Here is a 22,618-nt window from a genome sequence, read left to right as displayed (position 1 = left end):
GTGCGCCTCCAAATCACGTGATACATGACGTCACACTACGTGACACGATGACGTGACGACAATGGAGAAACGGGGGCCCACCTCGCGCCGTCGCTGTGCGCCTCCAAATTACGCGACACGATGATGCTTCGCATTCTCCAGGCTTAACCAAATTAAGCCTCAGCCATTTTTTGTCTTTTCCTTTGCAATTTTTTGCATTGTCTCTTGTAAGATATGCTGTTATACCAATGGAATAAGCAAGCTGAACGTGAGAAATGTGACCATCGTTCGGAGAAACCGAGGAAACAGACATATGCAGGCTTCGCTCTGCCGCGGTAAAGTTGGTAAAGGGGCACGTACCTAACAAACGTTTGCCTGGTTCTAGTCTTCTGAGCGTAAATTTGGAGCACTAGTGGAACGACGAGCACAAAAACAGCAAGTAAAGGAGAAAAATTATGTACAATGAACACACTTTGAAAAGAAATGAGCACTGCTGTACAATGTTACAAGTTGCAAGCAACACGTGGTTTAAAGCACATAGGAATTTTTGCCTCTGACAAAGTTTCTGACAAAGCCAGTTTTAAAAGAGCACTGAAATTGCTCTTCGAGGCAGGAGTATTTTAGTTTGTGTAACGGCCAAATCCTTGTGTTCAGTCACATCACTTGAGGAGCTGCTAGCTGCAATGCTAAGCACACAAGTGTGATCAAGCTCATCTGCAAAATGCTTTCAGTACTTTGACTTGCTGTTAAATTAGCATATGACTTGCAATAGCACTTCCCTCATCATAAGGGCCAGCTCATGGTTAACCTGGAATCAGACTGATTTCACTGCATTCTTGGGAGTTCCAGTGATAATTTTGAACGGACATTTAGGTGCAATTCGTTCAAATGCATATGGCAGAGCATTATGGCAGCACCTCTATGCTGCAATGAATAGGCTGCTGTTGGCTAAATGAAGCACTGCACATCAGTAGCACCCAGAGTCGCTCGACACACCTGCTCAAGCATTTGTACAGATATAACTGCAGCTATGCCCCAACCTGGCTATTCAACAGCGAGCCTTAAAAAAACAAGCAAACAAATCCAATGTTGCATGCAAGGCTGCAACGAAGTAAACACCCCCTTTGCATATAAAAGCACCTAAAAGTATAAATTTCAATGCAAAGACAATCTTCTCTACATCATACTCTTTCAGAATATATTGCAAACCTTGTTGAAGGCTGGTCATCCCGCATTGCTTTTAGGCGAGCAAACACTTGTCGAGTTTTCACTTGTAAGTTTCTAAAGAAAGCCAATGTTTTAAATCTATTATAATGTAACCTCTGCACACTTGACATAACATCATCTAACCTTGTGCTTAGCACATGATAGCCATAAAACCCCATATAACAAACTATTGTTGAAGGCTGCGTCATTAAAAAAAGAGCTAAATTCACTGCTAGCTGACAGTTACCATTCAAGCATTCACTAACACTGCTATTTGTAATGCAGTGCATTAATACAATTCGGTCCCAAGTTGGCAAATATGCAAAAAATTGAAAGTGTAAAAGCTTGCTGAAGAAAACAAAACACGGGTTGCGGAAACAGTATTCCATTTTAATAAAATTTAAGTGCAAGTGAAGCACACACTTCGTGCTTCAAAAACTGCCTGGCAAAATTAAAGCAGCCAGTTCAGTACACAAAGAAGGCACAACAAACTGCAGCATACTACAAATACAAGGTGCACAACAAAAGTCAACAATGAAACAAACACTTATGTCAATAGGTCAAAAGTGCATTACATGCACCTGTGGCAGCAGACTTGCAGAAACAAAATAATATAAAGAGCCAGAAAAAGCTCGTCAAACTGAAAACAATCTCAATATAAAAAGTAAATGAATGGTCAAGAAGGCGATGTTTTGTGCTTTAACAACAATTTCACAAGGTAACAAGTGTCATGGCAGGAGCGTAGTAAATAACCTTTGAACAGCTGTTACAGTGTGCAGTACAAAATGCTGTTTACTGGCAGAGAACTGGAAAATGCAAGGCACATCTATAATGTAAATACGCAGGCTACTTTTGCACTTCAATGGCTACCCGATTCCTGAACCTGAAAATTTTGTCTGATCCAAAAACATATAAAAAAATTCGGTAAAATCTCATGAAAGACTAGAAAGCTGTGCTAAGTGTAAGCAAAGTGTTGCAAGTTGTGTAAGTACACTTGATGCCTCAAGCAATGGCAGGTTTTGCTGACAGAATAAGTCCCTCGCTCGGTACACTGAAATAGCTTGACATCATTGACACAGCCTCTGTGCAGAGTTGAAAGCATACCTCATCAGCAAGCAAAATTTGTGCAATGTGGAACACAGGCAGGTTTCAAAAAGCCACCGACAGTTTGCTACGTTCAGATCCAGTGCGAACATTACACCAACAAATGCAGGAATGCCACAGCAAAGCAATGCAACAGGAATGCTATGACGGTCAAATGTTTATGGAAATCCCCCAAGGGGTTCCTACGCAATGATTTAGAAATGCTACGGATAGGCACAAAAAGCTAGTTGTAAGACAGTGAATGGATATATGTATGAACAAGCTCTACGCGCAAAAAAAAAGAAAATCCAACAAGTTGACCTTGAAGTGCCACTGCACGGTACATGAAAAGCATGCTTTTCTTGTCTGAAGAGATGCAAAATTTTTCCATTTCAAATTTAACTGAATTAGAACAAAACAAAATATATGCCTCAAATGACAAAAAATACCCGAGATTCATGGGAAGGAGCATTTTTTTCAGCCAGCATTCAACAATGCCACCGGCAAAGCTGCACCTACACTTGGCATAACCGGGACAAATGCGATGTACAATTCCAAAGAACACACATGGGAAGGGTCAATCAACTCAACATCTGCAGCACTTACCAATGAATGCAACCCGATTTGGTTCGAATGAGCCAACAAGCCCAATATGCCACTCTTGATCAAATTCCAGCCCAAGAAGTGCAGAAACATTCAAACTGATAGCAGGGACTGCAATCTAAAATACAAGCTATAGTGCATCTCGACCAAGGTTATCTTTTTTTGGGCAGAAGGGTTTCAACAGAAAACAATATCAACACCTTCCAAACCGAGCTGAAGCAAATATGCACTAGTCATGCATGCTTGGTATGACCGGAAGAGAGACGCAAATCTGATGAATGATGAACGGCACCGGGCACAAACCAGATGGTCCATCAGATGCAGCAGGTACAACATCAGCAGAAGGAAAGAGCGCAAGCAGCCACACAGAAGTGCAGCAATTCGTGCTGCCTGAAGCCAGCACAACCATAGCAGCACTGGTACCACTGCCGCTGTTGCTGTTCTGAACCGCTCTTCACACCATGCCCATCTTGGAGTCTGGACCGGACGGCTGGTACTGTGGAGGGGCATCAGAGTATGGTCCTGGGTGGGCCCCATAAGGAGCAGGAGCCAGAACTGCGCCACCAGATGAACCCATGCCCACGTGACCTGGGTTCTGGCTCAGAAAGGCCAACTGCTTGTAGAACGAGAGCACCACAATGAAGAAGTAAATCTGCAGAAAAAAGAGAAGAAACACATGCACCGGTTATATTCCTTGGCATCCGATGAAAAGAGTACGCATCACAGCATCTTTTGCCATGCTAAGCAGAAAAAAATTGTTTTTGTGAGGCGCAAAAATTTGAAACGAACCCATATGTGTGAGAAGACCTTTTTCATTTGCTTGGTGAGAAGTTGATTAAATATTAAAATTAAAAAAATAAATTAAGAAAAACAATGCAAATTTCATACTCCATTTAGGTTAAGCTTCATAATAGTGTGTTTCATGAGTGTTTCATGAAGTCTGCAATGACAGTGAGCTTGAGATCAAAAACAGTTTGGGTGTTTTCAGCGGCCCGAAGAGCACAATGCAACAAATGTACAAGGGCATTATGTGAGCTCACAGCAAGACCAAGATGCCATGCAAGCCTGGGGGCATACAAACTCAATGCCACACTGATCACTCACTGCGAAATCTACTGACGACTGCAATTTTTTGGAAATGGGAGCCAAATGCACCTATGCAGTGGATACGTGGCACCATGAGGCAGTGAACCATGGTAGAGCACCATGTAGTGCGAAAGCAACCTACAATGTTGAACCCCTTTATAACAGACAAGTGCTGGAAAGGGAGTTTTTCTTTTATATGAGAAGAAGTCTATTAGAAGCAGGCTGTCATGTTTGCATTACTTACTGACCTCTCGCTGTGTTGATGTTGTCACCCAGTGACTAGGAGTTCCACAAAAGAAGTCTAGAGTTTGTTTCATAAGGTTCTTAGCAGAAAAAGCAGTTTATTTTGTTTTTATTGGCATATGTCAAGACGTCATATCCCTTCTGCAGCACTGCAGCTACCGTATTTACTCGCATAATAGGCACACCCCCCCGTTTGGTCGCGAAAAATCAGATTTTTTTTATTTCCGCTCATAATAGGCGCACCCCGAACTTGGCACTGTGATCAATACTGTATTTACACGATTGCAAGCCGACGCCTCGCCACCCCCCCCCCCCCCCCTTTTCCCGCCCCCCAATCTTTATTTTAACAAAGTTTTTGCTGAACTGACTACTAGTCCGCACTAGTGCTGCTGCGGACCCACAACACATACAATGACATCGCGTAGAACAGCCGCACACAGTTTTCAGGGATGCTCAATTTAAACAATTGTTTGGAAAGCTTCATCTCCAGCTGGAAACATTCCCGACTTAGGCCCGCGAAAGCCTCGGCGCTCGGAGTTGCGTACGAAAATTTATGCACGCCGCAGTCGCAACTGCCGCACTTCTCGGCCACGTCGAATTTCTGACCTGCCGCACGCTTGCCGTGTCCGAGAGCAAACTCCCAGCCATGTAGCTATTAAGGTGCTTGCCCGTCGAGCTAAAACAGCAACGCTCGGAGGCAAAGCCACAACCACGATGAACTAACGCGCTGCCGCATATCCCGACACTTTACAGCCACAAAAAAACTGGAGCCGGTGATGCTGATGGCGATATGGATAGCGAAAGCTCGCGGCGGAGGAAAACGTTGATGATGATGATGAGCTTGGCCTCGGGCACCCTCCGTGGGCTCATCTGGAAGCTCCTGTGCGCGTGTGTGGCCTCCGCGATCAAGCGCCAGTTGCGCGCAGCCGGAGCTGATCGCGGAGGCCTCGGCGCGTGCATTTCGAAGGCTATTTCCACGTGGGTCGTGGAAAGTTTCGGTGCGGCCCTTACACGGATCTTTTTTTTAAAAATATTTTCTTTGGGAAAACGAGGTGCGGCCCGTACACGAGTGCGTTTATGCGGTATGTTCAATTTTGCGAGTCGAAAAATATAAGGAAATTTTACCCCGCGTAATAGGCGCACCCCGAACTTTGAGCCGGATTTTCTGGAAAAAAAATGCGCCTATTATGCGAGTAAATACAGTACTCCTGTTGGCAATCTGTCTTTACACTAACTGCTGCAGAAAAGTAGCACACTTAGCCCTGGGCAATTTGAAGTCACAAGAACAGAGAAATAAAACAGATAAATGGAATTTGCAGATAAACGAAGTCCTGAAAATTTTGCAGTTTACCGTTCAACAATTGTAAAAATTTAAGCTTTCTGTCCAGCGTTATTTCGTAGAGCAAACTCCATTATGCAAACCAAGCACTTAATTTTAATAAAAGGAGCCCCATCTAGTGGCAGTGCAGCGAACGAAACACAGCCGACAAAGAGCGAGCCTGCCTTGAGCGTGCAATAGCATTCATAAGGCGGCTGTGGACCGAGGAGAAGGGGTGGATTGGAGGAACACTTCGTCCCACGTGTCTTCTCAGGTTCACCTGCCCATCTTTGCCTTGGGAAATGGACTCGCCACATGTAATACTCAAAAGGGTGCAGATGCCAAATTTTTGGTAAGCATTCTTTGTTTGAAACCTTGTGTAGTGCTCTAGGATGCAAGTACGCACACCGGAATTCATACTGCAAAGTAAATCATTCATTATTGCATTATTTATACTGAGCGATTTTGGTTTCAGAGTGTTGGGCTGTGCTATGAAGCATGAGGTCTTGTGCAATGTCCCCCACACTTTGCATAAGACTTCATGCTCGATCAATGTCACAGGGCCACTTCCAAGCTGCACCTCAGCGAGCAACCTTCACTGGACATCCCGCATTGCTTTTAGGCGAGCAGACACTTGTCGAGTTTTCACTTGTTTGTAAGTTTCTAAAGAAAGCCAATGTTTTAAACCTATTATAATGTAACCTCTATACACTTGACATAACATCATCTAACCTTGTGTTTGGCGCATGATAGCCATAGTTGCTTATGCACCATAAAACCCCATATAACTAACAACCTTCACTGGAAAAAAACCGGCAGATAATTTTCTCGCAATCTCTTCATTCCACTTTGCCCTTTATGCCTTACCCATCAGGGGAGTGAGAGAGAAAAAAAAAAGAAGGCAGCGAAATTTCAGCAGACTTTGCAAACTCTCGTAGAGAAGCATTAGTAAGGTTAATGGAAAAAAAAAAGGTACCAAATGCTTTTGAAGCACTTTAAAGGCTTGATCTCCACACAAGCTTAAAAGTCAGCCTCCAACTTCTCTAAGGATCTTTTGGCTAGGCACACATTTGGGGGAGGGGGGAGTTGTTAGTAAATAAATAAAATGCTTTTAAAATGCACTCGCTCACCTGCAAGGCCAGGGACAGGATAAGAGAGCACAGGAACACAAGCAGCTGGGTAACACCCTGCAGAAAACAAAACAAAACAAAACAAGATTAGAGCGAACATTCAGAGAGCAAGAAACCAACCAGCATATAAAAACCAGGAACCGCAAAAACGGATAGTCTTGGGTCACCTTGGAGCGGTTAAAGGGGTCATGACATGGCCTATATCAAACTGTGCTTTTATGCTGAAGCTACTAGCCACAGCGCTTTTAGGCGAACTTAACCCTTTGAGGGTCGAATTATTTTGAAGAAAACTTTCCCAGGTGGTCAAATTACTTTATTGTGGATCTTGAATCTACAAAATATATATAATCGAGAATAAATAGTAAAAAAAAAATAGGAACAGTACTTTGGTGACAGCATCACTCACAACTGGAAAATGTTCAATAGAATAGAATAGCAACGGTGATAAGCAAGCTAAGAGCAGCACCAATAAAGATAGAAATCAACTCTCGCCGCCTCTGCAAAACAGTGCCCACAAAGAGAAAACAAGTTTCGCGCGACTCTGTTGCGATCCCGCGGCGGAATCGAAACTGCGTAGGCGCGTTGCCACAGAGGGTGAGAATACCTCGCGAGCAACGGTGATAAGCAAGCTAAGAGCAGCGCCAATAAAGATAGAAATCAACTTCGGCAGCCCCTCCAAGATAGTGCTGACAAAAAGAAAACTCAAATTTCGCGCGACTCCGTTGGGATCACGCGGCGAAACCAAAACTACAAAAGGGGTGTTGCCGCAGTCTGTGCCGCCGCGCTAAAGCTAGACATAAGTTCTGCTTATCTCCGTAAGAAGGCAGCACAAAATTCAAACACTTCTTATAAGTCCTAAGAGGTGGCAGCACCCCCCAGTGAGCACGCATTGTTCTTTTGGCTCAAGATTTCAAACGGGAGATCGAAACCGTACCCGTACGGCAAAGACCTTGCGGGACAGAAAACCGCCGCCGTACATATACGGCAAAAACCTTCAAAGGGTTAAAAAAGAAGTAGACCTCTGCGCGCGCTCAGCTAGAAATTGTAATTTGAAGTTATCAGCTCTAAGCTTCTCCCCCTGGCGGTGAGGAGCTGTATTCTTGTTTCACACGTGACGACCTGAAAACACTAACTCAATTTCTATGATAGGGAGCACGGTAATTTTAGCCTTATTGCAAACCTTGATGTTAAGGGAAACTGATGGCATGCATGCCAGCAAGTTCCGTGAGGCAGAATTTCTTAAATGCTCTTGGCAAAAAGTTACACGACTATAAATTCAATGGTAAAAAAATCTAAGAGGCATATTTCAGCTTCGTATGGCACTGTGGATTTGGATTTTCCCTGCCATATCAATACGTCAGTGTTTTGCCTTGTAATCTGTAGTACTGTAGGAGCATGCAGTCTGGTCGTTGTGTTTCTGCTGTTATACAAAATATTTGGTCCCCATGTGGTGTAAACAAGAAAGTAACGAACAGAAGGTAAATATATGCTAGGTTTAAAGACAAAGGCTGTGGTGGACGCCGTAGTAGAGAGCGCTGGAATAATTTAGACTACCCTGGGATCTACTGTGTGCCGACATCGCATAGCACACAGGCATTTTTCATTTCGCCTCCATCAAAATGCGGCCGCTGTGGCTTAGATTTGATACTCATACTTCGGGATCAGTACATAAATGCCAGAGCCACTGGGCTACCACAGCAGGTCCCAAGACAGAAGGAAGGAAAGCCATGTTTACTCACACTGGCCACAATGGCAACCACAACAATGATGATGGTCACGCCTTGGATGAGAAGCAGCAGTGCTTCAAACACCAAGTAGGGAAGCAGCAAGTGTCGCTGGTCCTGCACATGAAGCAATTATTTGTCGCATAGCTCTTCCAAGATATCATGGCTGTAACATATTCACATTGACAATGAACACCAAGAATCACACAAGCAGTAATGAGAGAGAAAAGTCAGATTTACTTTAGACTGCAAATTTGGGTTAGAATGAATATTACTGAGCAACACTTGCTTCTCTTTGCAACTGTCCTTACACAAAACTATTCAGTTCCCATCAGAAGTGGATAAATACACTTGCAAATTTCTCATCGCCCCAAGGTTGCCAAAGGTCATCGAACAAATAACATATGGAACATACACTAACTAAATTTCAATAACAGTGTTGACTGAAATGGGAAAGTGTCTTAGCAAGCCACTGTATAATGAGAACTGGACTGATCTTTGGTAATTATTTAGTGGTCTTGCCATCTTTAACATATAGGTAAAAAGTGATAAACAGTTATTTGAGTCACCTTCATACATGTTCCATTTGCATTCAGAAACTGCAGCTCAGAGTCCATAAACGTAACTGACTGCTTCAGTCTTTTTACACTACATATTCAAGACATTTCCTTCTCGGAAGTGCTCCTTCAATGTGGCCATTCATACATTGCACTTTAATGAGACCTGTAGTGCCAAAAAAACCCTTTAAGTGAACTCTGTGATTTTCACTGTAATAATGGTATAAACAACATGACTAGTTTAAGCCAGTGAGCTCAATCAGAGTTTCACAGCAGACTTACAGCATGCAATGGAGTTAACGACAGATTGTCACTGTTTCCAGGAGTTCCAACCGTAAAAGCTTATTCCACAGCACATGGCCATGATCTAAAATAAGCTTCACAGGTGTGCTGCACTCAGCCATCACCCCTCAGCACAAAGCTGACGCAAGCACGACGCTTGTTTGTTTGTTTGTTTATGGGGGTTTTACGTCCCAAAGCGACTCAGGCTATGACAGACGCCGTAGTGAAGGGCTCCAGAAATTTCGACCACCTGGGGTTGTTTAACGTGCACTGACATCACACAGTACATGGGCCTCTAGAATTTCGCCTCCATCGAAATTCGGCCACCATGGCCGGGATCGAACCTGCGTCTTTCGGGTCAGCAGCCGAGCGCCAAAACCCCTCAGCCACCGCGGTGGGTACACGAAGCTTGTGACAGGTAGCCCCCCATGGAATGGTATATATACCCCAGTAATTTGGCTGTGCATGACCACGTAGGAGCCATCTTGAGTTGAATGCAAGGCAGTGGCATGAATATCAGCCACTACAAGCTCTATACAAGCTTGCTTAGGTCTAAACATGTATTGCCTGGATACTATTGTGATTATAATCTAGGTCTAGTCACCTAGAAAAAAAAAAAAAATTCTCAGCCTATAGCACAAATAACAATGCCAACCTTCTTTACAAATAACGAAAACTACACAGATGTTCGTAAGTTGTACTTTGCTAAGAGCTGGCCGATAAAAATGGTTTAAAATGCTGACAACTACATATGGAGAAATGAAGGAGGAACTCACAGTGTATGCTCCTCTGATGCAAAGTGCGCCCACTAAAAGCCCAACGGCACAGATGACAGCATAGGCCACAAACAGTCCATAGCTTGCTGTAACAAGAAAACAATGAAAACATTTATAACTGGGTAGATTAAAAAATTCAGCCATGATGCCATTCAACTCCTGATAAGCTCTTGGTAACCATCAGCTACCTGAGCTTTTACAGCTTCCTGGGCCACTAATATGGAGCTAGCATTTAGCCACACAAAACATGCACATTGGCATGCAATAAATTAACCCTTTGACATGCCATCTTTTGTTTCCATCGAAAAAAAAAAAAAACATTTTCCCACCAAAATAGTATATTGAGACCTTAAGAAAGCCAATTTGTTAGTTTTTCAGTGCAAAATACTTAGTCAATTTTTTGCAGGGGTACGCAAAACATCATACAAAGTGTCATAACTGATGAAAACTGCAACATCATAATGCAGTGACTTTTCAAATAAACATCCAAACGATCGTGGAAATAATTTCTATTTCCAAGGTGCATATTACAGTTGCAATTGCAAAAAAAAATTATGTGATTACTGGTGGCAGAATGTGTGCAAAAAAAAATGGCAAACAATGTGCTACTCTGGTTACTGTTCCACGAACTACTATTTAATGCATTCACTATATGGCAATAAAAAACCATCCTATTTTTGAAGTGACAGCTGCAAAACTCACCTGAAACAAGGCACTCACTGCTAGGCGCAACCCACTCTCACAAAAAACAGTTTGCTTAGTATACACAACTGTGTACACTACGTGTCAAAAGGTTAAACATGCCCTGTAAGTCAGTGTTTTCAACTATAAAAGCACTGCCATTTTCCTATTAAATGGAAAGAGGAAAAAAAACTTCACCCCCCATAGGCACCATAAGATCTACAGGCTGCCTTTGGGGTAGGCATGGCAATAAGTATTTCCAGACACGTAACAACAGTGTAGAACTTAAATGTAGAATATTTAGCTTGCACTCTTCCACTCAATTTAAATTCTCCCAATTTTTCCACAATCTGCACTTGGTGAAGTGTTTAGGGGAATCCCCCTCCTGCACTTGTGCTTGATAAGGCTGCCCATTGGCCACAACTTAGTCCTCACCAATAACTTGGGCAGCAGTGCAAGCTGATGATGGCACAATCTGTGGATACACCGCAGCGACACATGCAAATTAGTGCGAGCTGACACAGCAGCCGCGCACAGTATGATGCTACTTCCTAGTGAAGTGAGCCGTTTATATGATGTCGACACGAGAAAAAAAAACGGTCTTGCTGCGAATCTGTCGCAAGCATGCATCCGTGGCTACAGATTGACACTCCTCTCCCTTCCTGCCAGCTCCACTATAGTCTGCTAATATGGTGATAATTTAAAAAAAAAGAGAAAGAGAGGAAGAGTACTTTCTCACTTTATTTACGGCTGCTCCGCGACATTCAGGACTGCGTAACTAGGTCAAGGCGATTGTGATAGTGCACCACTTGTTGAACACTTTAACTCGCCATGCCGTGCTCACAGAGAGGATCAGAGACAATTAAGAGCGAATCTTGAAGCTTTCAGATGCGCAGCTAGCAAAATAAAGAGAAATGCAGGACCTGACCATATGCTCGTGAAGGCAAGTGTAGCAGGGGACGGCAGAAAGTTATGTGGGCAGATGAGATTAGGAAGTTTGCGGTGATACGGAGGCCGCAGCTGGCAAAGGACACGGTTAATTGGAGAGACATGGGAGAGGCATTTGCCCTGCAGTGGGCATAGTAAGGCTGATGATGATGATGCTCGCACTTTACATTGGTGGGTCATATCTGCTCATATTTGTTCTTTGGCTAAAGCTGTCTTTACAAGTGTGCCAGATAGTGAATGGCTACAAGCACATTTTTTTCAGGGGTTAAGTGAAACATGTGAAGTTAATAGCATGACGGATAAGTCTCCACATAGCCAGCAACAGAGCATTATCAAGTAATCAGATATGCCACTCAACAGAACTGCGCTTCAAGGCTTACCTATACAAACCAGACAGAGCATATCAGTAAATCAAACTGCAGCACCAGTCATGCTGATTAGCCGAATTAGTTTTATTACTTGAATCCTGCAAAAGTTAGATTGCAAAAATAGCTTCACAATTAAACTCACACTTGACAGTATCGTACAACTCCGGGTACTGTTCGTAGACCTGAAGGACCTTGTTGAAGTTGGCACATACTGCCGAGTAGGCGATCAAACCGATTGAAAAACCGATCTGCAATGAATAAAAAGAAATTGCTCAGCTCCTCCATGCAACAATATCAACATTATGTTTGCCATCAAGGAGGAGGCATAGTTCACAGTAAAAATTAATACGATGCAGGTGTGGGGAAAAAGATTCACTAGAGCGAAGTCATGTGTACCTATCACCTGAAATGCCAGCAAGAGGGGACCCCGTGCATGCTCTACCCACTGGCATCCATTCCAGGAGACTGGGTTGCGAAGCAGCATGTGGAAAATTTGTTCCCACAAACATGCATCCTATAAACTCTTGCTGCTGATTGTACAACCTCCGAGAGCATACTTTTGGTTTGGTTTGGTTTGGCTTATTGGGGTTTAATGTCCCAAAGCAACTCAGGCTATGAGGGACGCTGTAGTGAAAGGCTCCGGAAATTTCGACCACCCGGGGTTTTTTAATGTGCGCTGACATCGCACAGTACACGGGCCTCTAGAATTTCGCCTCCATCGAAATTCAGCCGCGGCGGCCAGGATCGAACCCGCGTCTTTCAGGCCAGCAGCCGAGTGCCGTAACCACTGAGCCATTGCGGCGGGGCATACTTTTGGAAATAATGCATACTGTAAGCACAACATGCGACCTTCGTCTTCATCTGTACATATCCATCATCATCGCTCAAAGCACAACATGCGACCTTCGTCTTCATCTGTACATATCCATCATCATCGCTCATCTTCTTCTTCGAAGGGTTGGTCGCCATACTTGCGGGTGCCATTAAAGCTCGCTCCATCCTGCGCTCTGTCCCCCGTTTCACAAGTGGTGGAAGTGCTGGGCTTGTGAGACGGGGGACAGAGCGCAGGATGGAGCGAGCTTTAATGGTACCCGCAAGTATGGCGACCAACCCTTCGAAGAAGAAGATGAGCGATGATGATGGATATGTACAGATGAAGACGAAGGTCGCATGTTGTGCTTTGAGCGATGATGATGGATATGTACAGATGAAGACGAAGGTCGCATGTTGTGCTTACAATACTTTTGGAATTTATACATTTCCACCATGCCACAACAAACTCATTCCGTTAAGCCAAAACTGGTCCAAAATATCCATACGGGCAGTGTGCAGCACTATGTTGAGCGTCGAGTCCACGCACACACACACACACACACACACACACACACACACGCACACGCGCACACACAATAAGGATGATAATCTAGGTCCCATGAATATTTCTTGTTTTCAATGAAAATTTTATATACGAGAGGCAAATGTGATTGAACGAAGTAATGGACCTTAGTTTTGCAAGAAACACTTTAGTCGTCTAGGGAAAAAAAATCACTACAAGAGGTGGAAAACATCGCCTTTGCAATTTCGTGAGATCACAAGTTCGGATCCCCACAGAATCAAATGTAGTTTTATGGAACCTCAGTATTTTTTCAGCAATTATGTGCAAACTTTCTTGTTGGAAGCAGCACAATAACATCTTCTATTCGATTTTCAGAGCAAAAAAATCGCTATCACTGCTCAAGAAAGTTAAGTGCCAAAAAGGGCACTTGTTCAAAACAGTGACAAAGAGCATGAACTTCAGACTCAAAATTTTCCTCAGTATTTATCCATCCTTTCTATTACTGTCAGAAAAATTTGTACTTCTAAAGTAGGATACAACTTGAAAACAAAAAACAAAAAAAAAACAGCAGTTGTTAACACTGGGCCCCGGTCCGCGGCGTCCTGTATCAGTCCGCTGCCCAACCGCAACAGTAAACGAAATCAGTTTTTAACGTGACTATTAAACGAGCCAGATATAAAAATTCTAGAGCTTATTTTTTTTTTCTTGTGATTAATTTCTTGTTTAAATAAAGAGAAAAGCTTTAACAACGGACTACTTTTTGGTCATGGAGGAATTCTGTGGTGGTCTCGAATATGGGCGGAGCTTCACTGCAGACTTAAGTTGCATTCTACTATAGATGTTTTTTTTTCTAATTAAGAGCTGAAATCGACCTTCAAAACTAAAAAAATGGCCAACTCTGACACATATTTAAAAATTTTAAAGACTGCAAATTTTTTTAAATTTCCCTGAAAGACCTAGGGTACCTATAAACTATAAAATTAAACACCTAATGCAGACCAAGCAGTTACCATTACCGGATTAAATTCAACTTCGAACTAGGTGCCTGTTAGCACAATGGGATAAGGGCAGAAAATAATTTGGAAGCATGTTTTTGTTTGTAAACTTTGTAAATAAGACAGAACATAAATAAATTTGCTACCTCATGTGGCTTGTATAGGTCTGGCTAATGCAAGATAGAATGCCAGTTAAAATTTAACCACGTGCACTCAGTATGAAGTTGAATGCATACAACAGTAAGAGAATGAACTATGGTCTGCATCAGGAATTTAATTTTAGTTTAAAACCATATAATGCAACACTTTCTTGTTCTACAATTACAAGGTACTAAGGTCTTTCTAGGAAATTTTAAAGAAAACCAGTGTTTTTTTTTAAAACCCAGTTGGCTATTTTTCCAAATTTTGTAATTACAGATTTCAACACCTAATTAGCAATAAAAACTTACTCATCTAGAAGAACAAATTTTTGCTGATGATAGTGCAGTTAACTAAAGAATACTAAGGAAAAAATTTCAGTCTCAAGATCTTGCTCCTTGTCCAGTTACCATCCTGAAAAATACCCTTTCTTGGCATGCACCACTTTTTGAGCGAATTCTCCGCTGTTAAATCCAAAAAGAAAAATTTTCTGCATGCTTGCAAGAGAAAATTTTGCATATAATTGCTGAAAAAATATTAAGTTCTACAAAATTTAATCTTTGGGTCTGTGGGGATAAAAAACTTATGAGTGGACGAAATTACAAAAGCAATATTTCCAACCTCTTGTGATATAAAATTTATTTCCAAGAAAATTAGTTTGTTGCAGAACTAAGGTGTGTTTCTTTGTACCGACATATTCGCCCATCCAATATGAAAATTCCACTGAAAACAAAAAATGGTCAAGGGACTGACTACCATCCTCATCTGAACACTCATATACATATATACAGGGTGCTTCACCTAAGACTTTGCACAATTTTAAAAATAGTCCGAGTTAAAAGAGCGCGTTTTTCGGTGCAGTACATCAGAATACAGTTAGGACGTGCTAACTAGCAGGATGGTTAACTAATACTGAATAGTTACATTTTTAACTATTACCGTGTAGCCCAAAGTAAGTAACATCTAGACGAATTTTTAGAATTTCGAAAATGATGTTACCCTCGGTGCTGTGGCCCAACAAATTTTGGCTATTTCGACGAGTTGCGTACACTGGAGAGGTTGCTTTGCCTGCACGCTTCTCGAAAGCGCATGTATTTTGGCTTGATGTAGCCAAAATTTGTTGAGCCACAGCACCGAGGGTAACACCATTTTCGAAATTCTAGAAACTGACATGTATATTACTTATTGTGGGCTACATGTCTCTCAGTAATTAAAGGTGCACTGAAGAGGAATCTGAACTCGTCTTTTTGCCGCGGGAACTCAATCTACACGTTCCGAGCATTCTTAGAAAATGTGTGGCCGATTTCCCTAATTAAATCGAATTAACGTCCGGCTCTCGCCTTCTTTTTTAATTCTCCCCGTACGGTGGGCGGAGTCGACCAAAGCGTGGAGTGCCTTTCAGCCAGCTCTGTGGAGGCTTTGCTTTCGCTTTATTTTGTTTTTTAGGTTTTTGTGAATAAATATTATTGCCGCAAAGTAAGCCCGCAGAAATAAAAATATGCGCGGACTATTTGCTACTACTGTTTACTACGTATTACTCCGCCGATGGCAGAGCGGCAAGCCGCCACGAGACTGGGTGAAAGGCACTCCACGCGTTGGTCGACTCCGCCCACCGTACAGGGAGAAATAACAAAAACAAAAGGCAGGAGCCGGATGTTAATCCGATTTAATTAGGAAATCTGCCACACAGGGCAATAAGTCGCAGTTTCTAAGAATGCTCGGAACGTGTAGTTTGAGTTCCCACGGCAAAAAGACTAGTTCAGATTTCTCTTCACTGCACCTTTAAGGAGCCTAACGGTAATAGTTAAAAAGTTAACTATTCAATATTAGTTAACCAGCCTGCTAGTTAATTAGCACGCCTTAGCTGTATTCTTATGCACTACACCGATGAAAATGCTATGCCGGAAAAAGCGCTCTTAAATAAAAAAACCTATTTTTAAAAATTGTGCAAAAGAGGTGAAACACCCTGTATATGAGGTGGTTCAAGGAAGATGATCACTAATTTTTAAAAATGGAGTTTTTAAGGAAAATAGAACCTTTTTGCGGCATAGTCATACCAGTGTTGGCGGTAACTAAATTTCAATAGTTAACTTTTTATCTATTAGCGATCGGCACCTGATTGCAATTAGAGGTTTGTAGCGGGCCATTAGTTTTAGCCATATTAGTTATCAGAATTTTGAAAACACAACTACCCTCGGTGCTGTGGCTTGACAAAATGTGGCTACTTTGACTGGCTATGTGCATTGGAGGTGTTGTTTTGCCGACACACTACTCAAAATTGAATGCATTTTGGCATGATGAAGCCAGAATTAGTTGAGCCACAGCAGTGACGGTAAGTGCAATTTCAAAATTCTGAAAATTGGTACAGCTATTACTAACGGCCAGCTAAAAATATCTCTAATTGCAATCAGGTGCCAAACGGTAAAAGTTAAAAAGTTAACCATTCAAATTTAGTTTACCACCTTAGCAATTAAAATGATTTGCCTGCTTTTTGATGTCCGCCAACACTGGTATGACTATGCCCGCAAAAAAGGTTCTCTTTACCTCAAAAACTCTATTTTTAAAAAATTAGTGATCATTTTCTTTGATACACCTGGTGTATATACGTATATGGGTGTGTTCACACCCACAGTGCCACCAGATAACCACTGGTGATAACTTCCCCTTGGCCTGGTGCTCAGCTTATGTGGGGTGAAATGCCTAGGAAATGGGTCGTTCACCCCAACCATTGCACTCTTGAGCCAAAGCTGCCCCTGTGCCATAAAATTTATCATCATCATACTAGGTTTCATATACGAGGTGCAGCGCAGTAAAAGGTATGGAAATATTCAGCATGAAAAAATACTCCACACTTAATCTATGGCCAAGTGGTCTAAGGCATAAGAAAGCAACAGCATGTCATCAGTAATAAGAGCCCATTTAATCAAGCTCATGACAAATGTATCATGTAATAAGCTTGCAGGCAAGCTATTTATTATTTTTCACTCACCACAAGGAATGCACTACTTTTTTGTTGCAGATGTAGGCAGTGCAAACAAGAGCGCTAGCTTTGACAGCATTGCACATGATTATGAAACATATAGTCGTTCCCACAGCACTTCAAAATCAACCCTTTCAATGCCGGGTTTTTACTCGCCGCTCCATACTCCCTGCTGGTTTTTTTCTGCATGTTAGTTTCCTGGAAATTTTATGCTAGTAACGCACCAAGATGCTCTGCAGGGCATGTAGACATTTTTATTCAGGATTATCTTACAGATACTAGTTGTACTGAATGCAAAAAAACTGATACTCAACTAAATGACAAAATAATTATCTGCTGATTAGGATATCCAGGTGTCTAGAAAACTTTTTTGGTGTGACAAAACAAAGGCACCACACAAAGCGGCACCTGACAGCTAGAACACAGATAGCGAGACTCCCTTCGCAGCTTTGATCAATGCTACATGTTAGCACAGACACGGAAGACTCATGTTGGGTTCTGTTTCGCGGTAATCAGTGGTATTAAAGACAGGAAGAGACGCGCCGTCAGCCGTGTTGGATCTTCACCCTTTGATGGGTGTCCTCCCGTAGGCTTCAAGTTTCCCTCATGGTACTTCTCGATTAATTGGCAGACTTTCCAAGTCGGAAGTCTGCCATGCTTCTTTTTTATTTTTACAGACGATGTCATTTTCAGTAAATTTCTGTTGAGGATGGTGATGTCCAAGAGGTGAAAGAAGTACTTTATGTACAGGGTCCGTCAAAAGTTCCCAGGCCACATGGTCCGCTTTTTATCGGTATATCCTGGCACTTAAGATTCCGATAGAGCTATCGAGGTTCTCAGATGGTAGAACGATCCTTCTTCTATTCTCTACAGATATTTTGAGCTTCGAGGGTATCTCAGCAGCCCGACTATGCTGCTCAAAAGCAAACCCTGTGGCCTTGGAACTTTTGACGGACCCTGCACCACTTCATGCACTTCCTTGTCACTGTGCCAGTCACGGTCGCAACCATACCAGCCTTGTCTACAGCACCCATGTACAAGTTGTACTTGGAGAAGCAAAGGGGAATCTTTTTCCTCCGGCCCATCTTCCTGTCCACCTTCGTGGACTCTCTGCCATGCCACCCTTATGCTTCACTGTAAGCATGAGCACTTCACATTTGTTTTTCCAGCGGACGAAGAGAAGCTGATCATTGCACATCTCGCTGGTTTCCTCTTCCTCCAGTCTTTTCTTTTCGCGTGGGATACCATTCTTGTTCTTCCGTACTGTACCGCAAGCATTGGTCTTTTTTTCGTGAAGGTAGATGATAAAGGTGGGACTGATGTACAAGTTGTCAACCCAGAGGACGTGCCCCTGCCCAAGTACTTGTCCAGTAAAGTCAGAACCATGGGCGTCCGGAAGGGGGGGCACTAGTAGAAAACTCTGCAGAACTTGATTAGCACGCTTAGGTGACGGTAACTTTTCGCATTCTGCTTATTAAGTTTAATTCTTTGTTCATTAATAAAATCCGATGCACGTTCTCCAAGCGTACCACAGATCTGCTGTTTCTAATTTTTGTTTCATGTGCGTTTTAACCACAAATAGTACCTTTTTGGTGTTAACATACCTCCTCCCCCATCCGTGGCCATCGGGTGCGGCATGTACTTGGCACTGGAAGATGTTCGTTTTGTCCACAACTGCTTCCACAATGTCTGGCGTAAACAAACTTTCAAAAACGTCGAGCTCACTGGACACCGCTGTGATGTCATGGCAGATTCCTGAAATAGATGGGTTGAGAGCATGCTCCTGAGGCTTGAACTCTTTCTTCTTCCAGAAGAAATCTCTCTCGTTGGATTTCCTCTTTTTACGTGGACTTTCCGGTGGCAGGGGCTCTTCATCGCTGTCATCACATGACCAAGGCAGTAAGGTGGACTGCTTCATCACTATCATCGGAGTCCGAATTCATAAGCAGTTCTTAAATTTCTTCGTCCATCAAAGTGCAGATGCACGTGGCATGCTGCCTCACCATGTCTGCTCTATTCAGACCAAAACAAAGCGATGCGGATGTAGAAACATGTGCTCCATCTGTTGTTTAAAATTTACCCTACAAGTTCTATGAATTTATGGGGCCTCTCCACAGATGGCACGACATGCATGCATCATTTTTTTTTGCATGAGTATCATCGGGAGCAGCAGGGAGCGAGTTAAAATGCCAAAATGAGTTTACTCGGGAGACGCAGGGGGTGTTTACCCAAGATAACTCGGGAGTGGCAGCGAAAGGGTTAAGCACAGCTACATGAGTTGGTCTTGCCACGAATCACAGTAAAACTTTTCATACCCAAGAATCGGCAGAACAGCTGATTTTAACATTCATACATTAAAAATTTGCACACTATGTTTCAAAAGACAATACACACAATTGTGTGTTCAGATGAAAACGCTTTTCTCAGACACAAAGACAGCTGTTTAGAAAGAAACAATACAACACGCACCTGCCAATTAAGAATCTCACTCCCATCTTGAGTCAAGATCAGGATGCGGGCCTTTCGACATAACAAAATATGAGCCAAATGTTTCTATATGTTAATCAACTGCTACTATGATTCTGCTCAAGCATAATCTATAAGATGTGTGACAAGCCTGGTTCCTAAAAGCTTGTTTAATTAGTCACACAGAACCACAGGCACAACATGCTGGACCGATGATGGTGGTCTCACTGTAGCAGGAACAGAAGCGCTTCTGTCATTTGACTATGAACCAGTGGGTGAGATCAAATACCCGTCAGGATAGTGAAAACTGCGAGGTGGAAGCCAAGAAAGCATTTCTGCATTACCCTGCATAGCGCAGCATTTCATCAAGGCGCTCATATCTCATGGCAGCACAATCAGGCAGCAGCAGAACACATGCGCAGAAAATATGTATCTGCTAGACGACTACAAAAGAACCTCCGCTAAGTGCCCTGTTTTCTGGAACTGTCACTGAAAACAGCGCCATAATATGGACCCTTGCAAGCAGAGAAAACAGTTCCGGGATAAACATGTAACTGTGTAGTGCTGCCACTTGCCATGCATTTCGTATACATCAAGAAGTTATAGTGTTATAATAGCCACGCAATAAGCTTTGGGTGCTGTAGTATTTAAAGTCTGCTTCGCCCATGAGTAGACCGCTCGATCAGTGTGCGTCAGGCAATAAAAAGTAAGATTTGAAAGCAGTCCACCTTGCTTGCAATGCTATGTGGCTCGACCTGCGCGCAAGTGTTGTGTCTAAAAACGAAGCTGCGAAGAGGTGATTTTTATACAGGGAGGTGCACCGATTGAGTGCTCTACAAAAGAGTGATGCACACTGTACAGACCGGGCCGTAATATACGGAGCACGCATTGGCGAACAAACTCTTCTCAAACTTTACCCACAGAAAATTATCATATATAACATAGCACATATCGGTGGTGCGCTCGCGTATAAACAGAAGAATCCATTCTCTTCGGAACGCGGGGCAAAGTTTCAGGCGGTGAAGCGGGATCCCTAATATTTTGGCGCGCCACGATACCCAACGCTACGAGCCTATGAATCGAACGCGCGTATCTCGTTACTTCAGGTCCAAAACAGCAAACCAAACTTTGAGGATCGGAGTCCAAAATCAGACCGCTCCTTTAACCCGATCTTTCCAAACCGCTGTGCGACGCGTCAGTGGCGTCCCTCGCACGAGCCCAAACGCTCAGGACCAATCCCGCAACACACGCAACAAGTTTTCAGTGGTATTTCGCGACCACCGCCCAATACACGTGCGCTCTGCGTCTCCTTCCTCTGACGTGCGGCTCAGGCCACAAGATAAACCGCGACCGTGGAGAGGGGTGAGCCCGTCCGGATGTTGGATGTCTGGTCCCGCCGTTGGACAGCCGTGTCGCCATCATTTGCGGCGGCCTTCGTTACAGGCCCACGCGCAAGAGACGCGGTCACGTCAGAGTGCGCGATGCTCCCAACAAGCGCGCCTTGCACCCCGACGAAGCAATGCAAAATACAAAAAAAGCAAGGACACGAAAACATCGGCAGGCTTGCGAGCAGCGCGCGAAGGCTACGACGGCATCCATTCTCGCTTCTTAGGAGAGAGAACGCAGCGAAGCCCCTTCGCTGCTGCACTCCTCGCCCCCAACCGCCTAAAAAAAATATTGAGATGCAACAAGTCAAAACTCAAACACGATAGGCCCAGCGTGGAGCCGTCTGCGCTCCACGATGGTCCAGCCCTGTGGCGCAGCTAAGATGTGTTAATACATCGCGGCGCAAAAGGCACTGGGTCACCACTTCGGCGATGCCTGCGCCTAAAAAAGGAGAAATGTCTCCGGAGTGCCCGCAAGACTTCGTGAGACGCGCAAGGTACACAACCCGTTGACACGTAAACAACCAATAATCGCACATAGCGTCTCCTTCAACAGTGCTAGATAAGTAATTAATCGCGCAGCGGCGCTTAAATTCGAAACTAAAGGTAAATGTGACCCGACACGAAAGAAAATGACGGCACGCTGGAACCTGCGTTCACACATGCCACACCAACGCTGCAGCCGTCGAAAACTCGTTCAACAGAGCATACAACATTCTCAAGTTTTGCCAGAGGCTCTGGTTCTACTTACCACGCTCAGTATGGCCAGCACTTTGGTGCCAGTCCTGACGGTCATACAACCGCAGCAGCAATGGGTCAAGTAAGCCATGGTCCGATCTCGGTTTTGCCGGCGATCTCCCTTAGAGCGAATAACTTGCACTCTCAACGGCCGCCAAAACAACTTCTACACGTGCCGTCGCAGCTACGCCCTTTCTACCCTTGCCACTTGGCCCCTTGTTTGCGCGGTAATATTATGCGGGATTGTGGCACCAAGAGAAACGTCGGCAGACAAAACGATGACCTCCGATTGGATGGATGGATAGGAGCGCCCCCTTTGAAACGGGGTGGTGGCAATTGCCACTATGCTCAGCTTTTCTTTATTTATTTATTTTTTTGTTTACTGTGTTGGCAATTCTCATTAAGATTCTCCATCACCTTTGCCTACGGTTTCCTACAATTCTAACCTTATGCCACATCTCTGCTTTTCAGCCACCAATCCTCCAATCGCTTTTTGCTGACTTCCACTGCAGATTTATTTACATGGCCATTGTTATCTTTAAACCCTAGGGCCTCAGAAAGAGTGACTGTGCCTGCATCGACATCCGGATGGATAC

General features: G+C 43.5%; 1 protein-coding gene across 1 annotated transcript; it reads right to left on the bottom strand.

Annotated features, from left to right (window-relative positions):
- Positions 1–1,554: 1,554 nt before the first annotated feature.
- Positions 1,555–22,295, bottom strand: LOC149372512 (uncharacterized). The gene is made up of 6 exons (XM_089567000.1): positions 22,036–22,295; positions 12,127–12,232; positions 9,988–10,073; positions 8,388–8,489; positions 6,649–6,705; positions 1,555–3,523 (listed from the first exon to the last, which is right to left on the bottom strand). The coding sequence occupies exons 1-6, from the start codon at positions 22,111–22,113 to the stop codon at positions 3,326–3,328; spliced, it is 627 nt and encodes a 208-aa protein (XP_089423126.1). The 5' UTR covers positions 22,114–22,295; the 3' UTR covers positions 1,555–3,325.
- Positions 22,296–22,618: the final 323 nt, after the last annotated feature.

The sequence above is a fragment of the Amblyomma mixtum genome, chromosome 1 (genome assembly GCF_055824585.1).
Source record: "Amblyomma mixtum isolate Tamu chromosome 1, ASM5582458v1, whole genome shotgun sequence".
Lineage (NCBI taxonomy): Eukaryota > Metazoa > Arthropoda > Arachnida > Ixodida > Ixodidae > Amblyomma > Amblyomma mixtum.
This window is presented reverse-complemented; position numbering and strand designations above follow the sequence as displayed.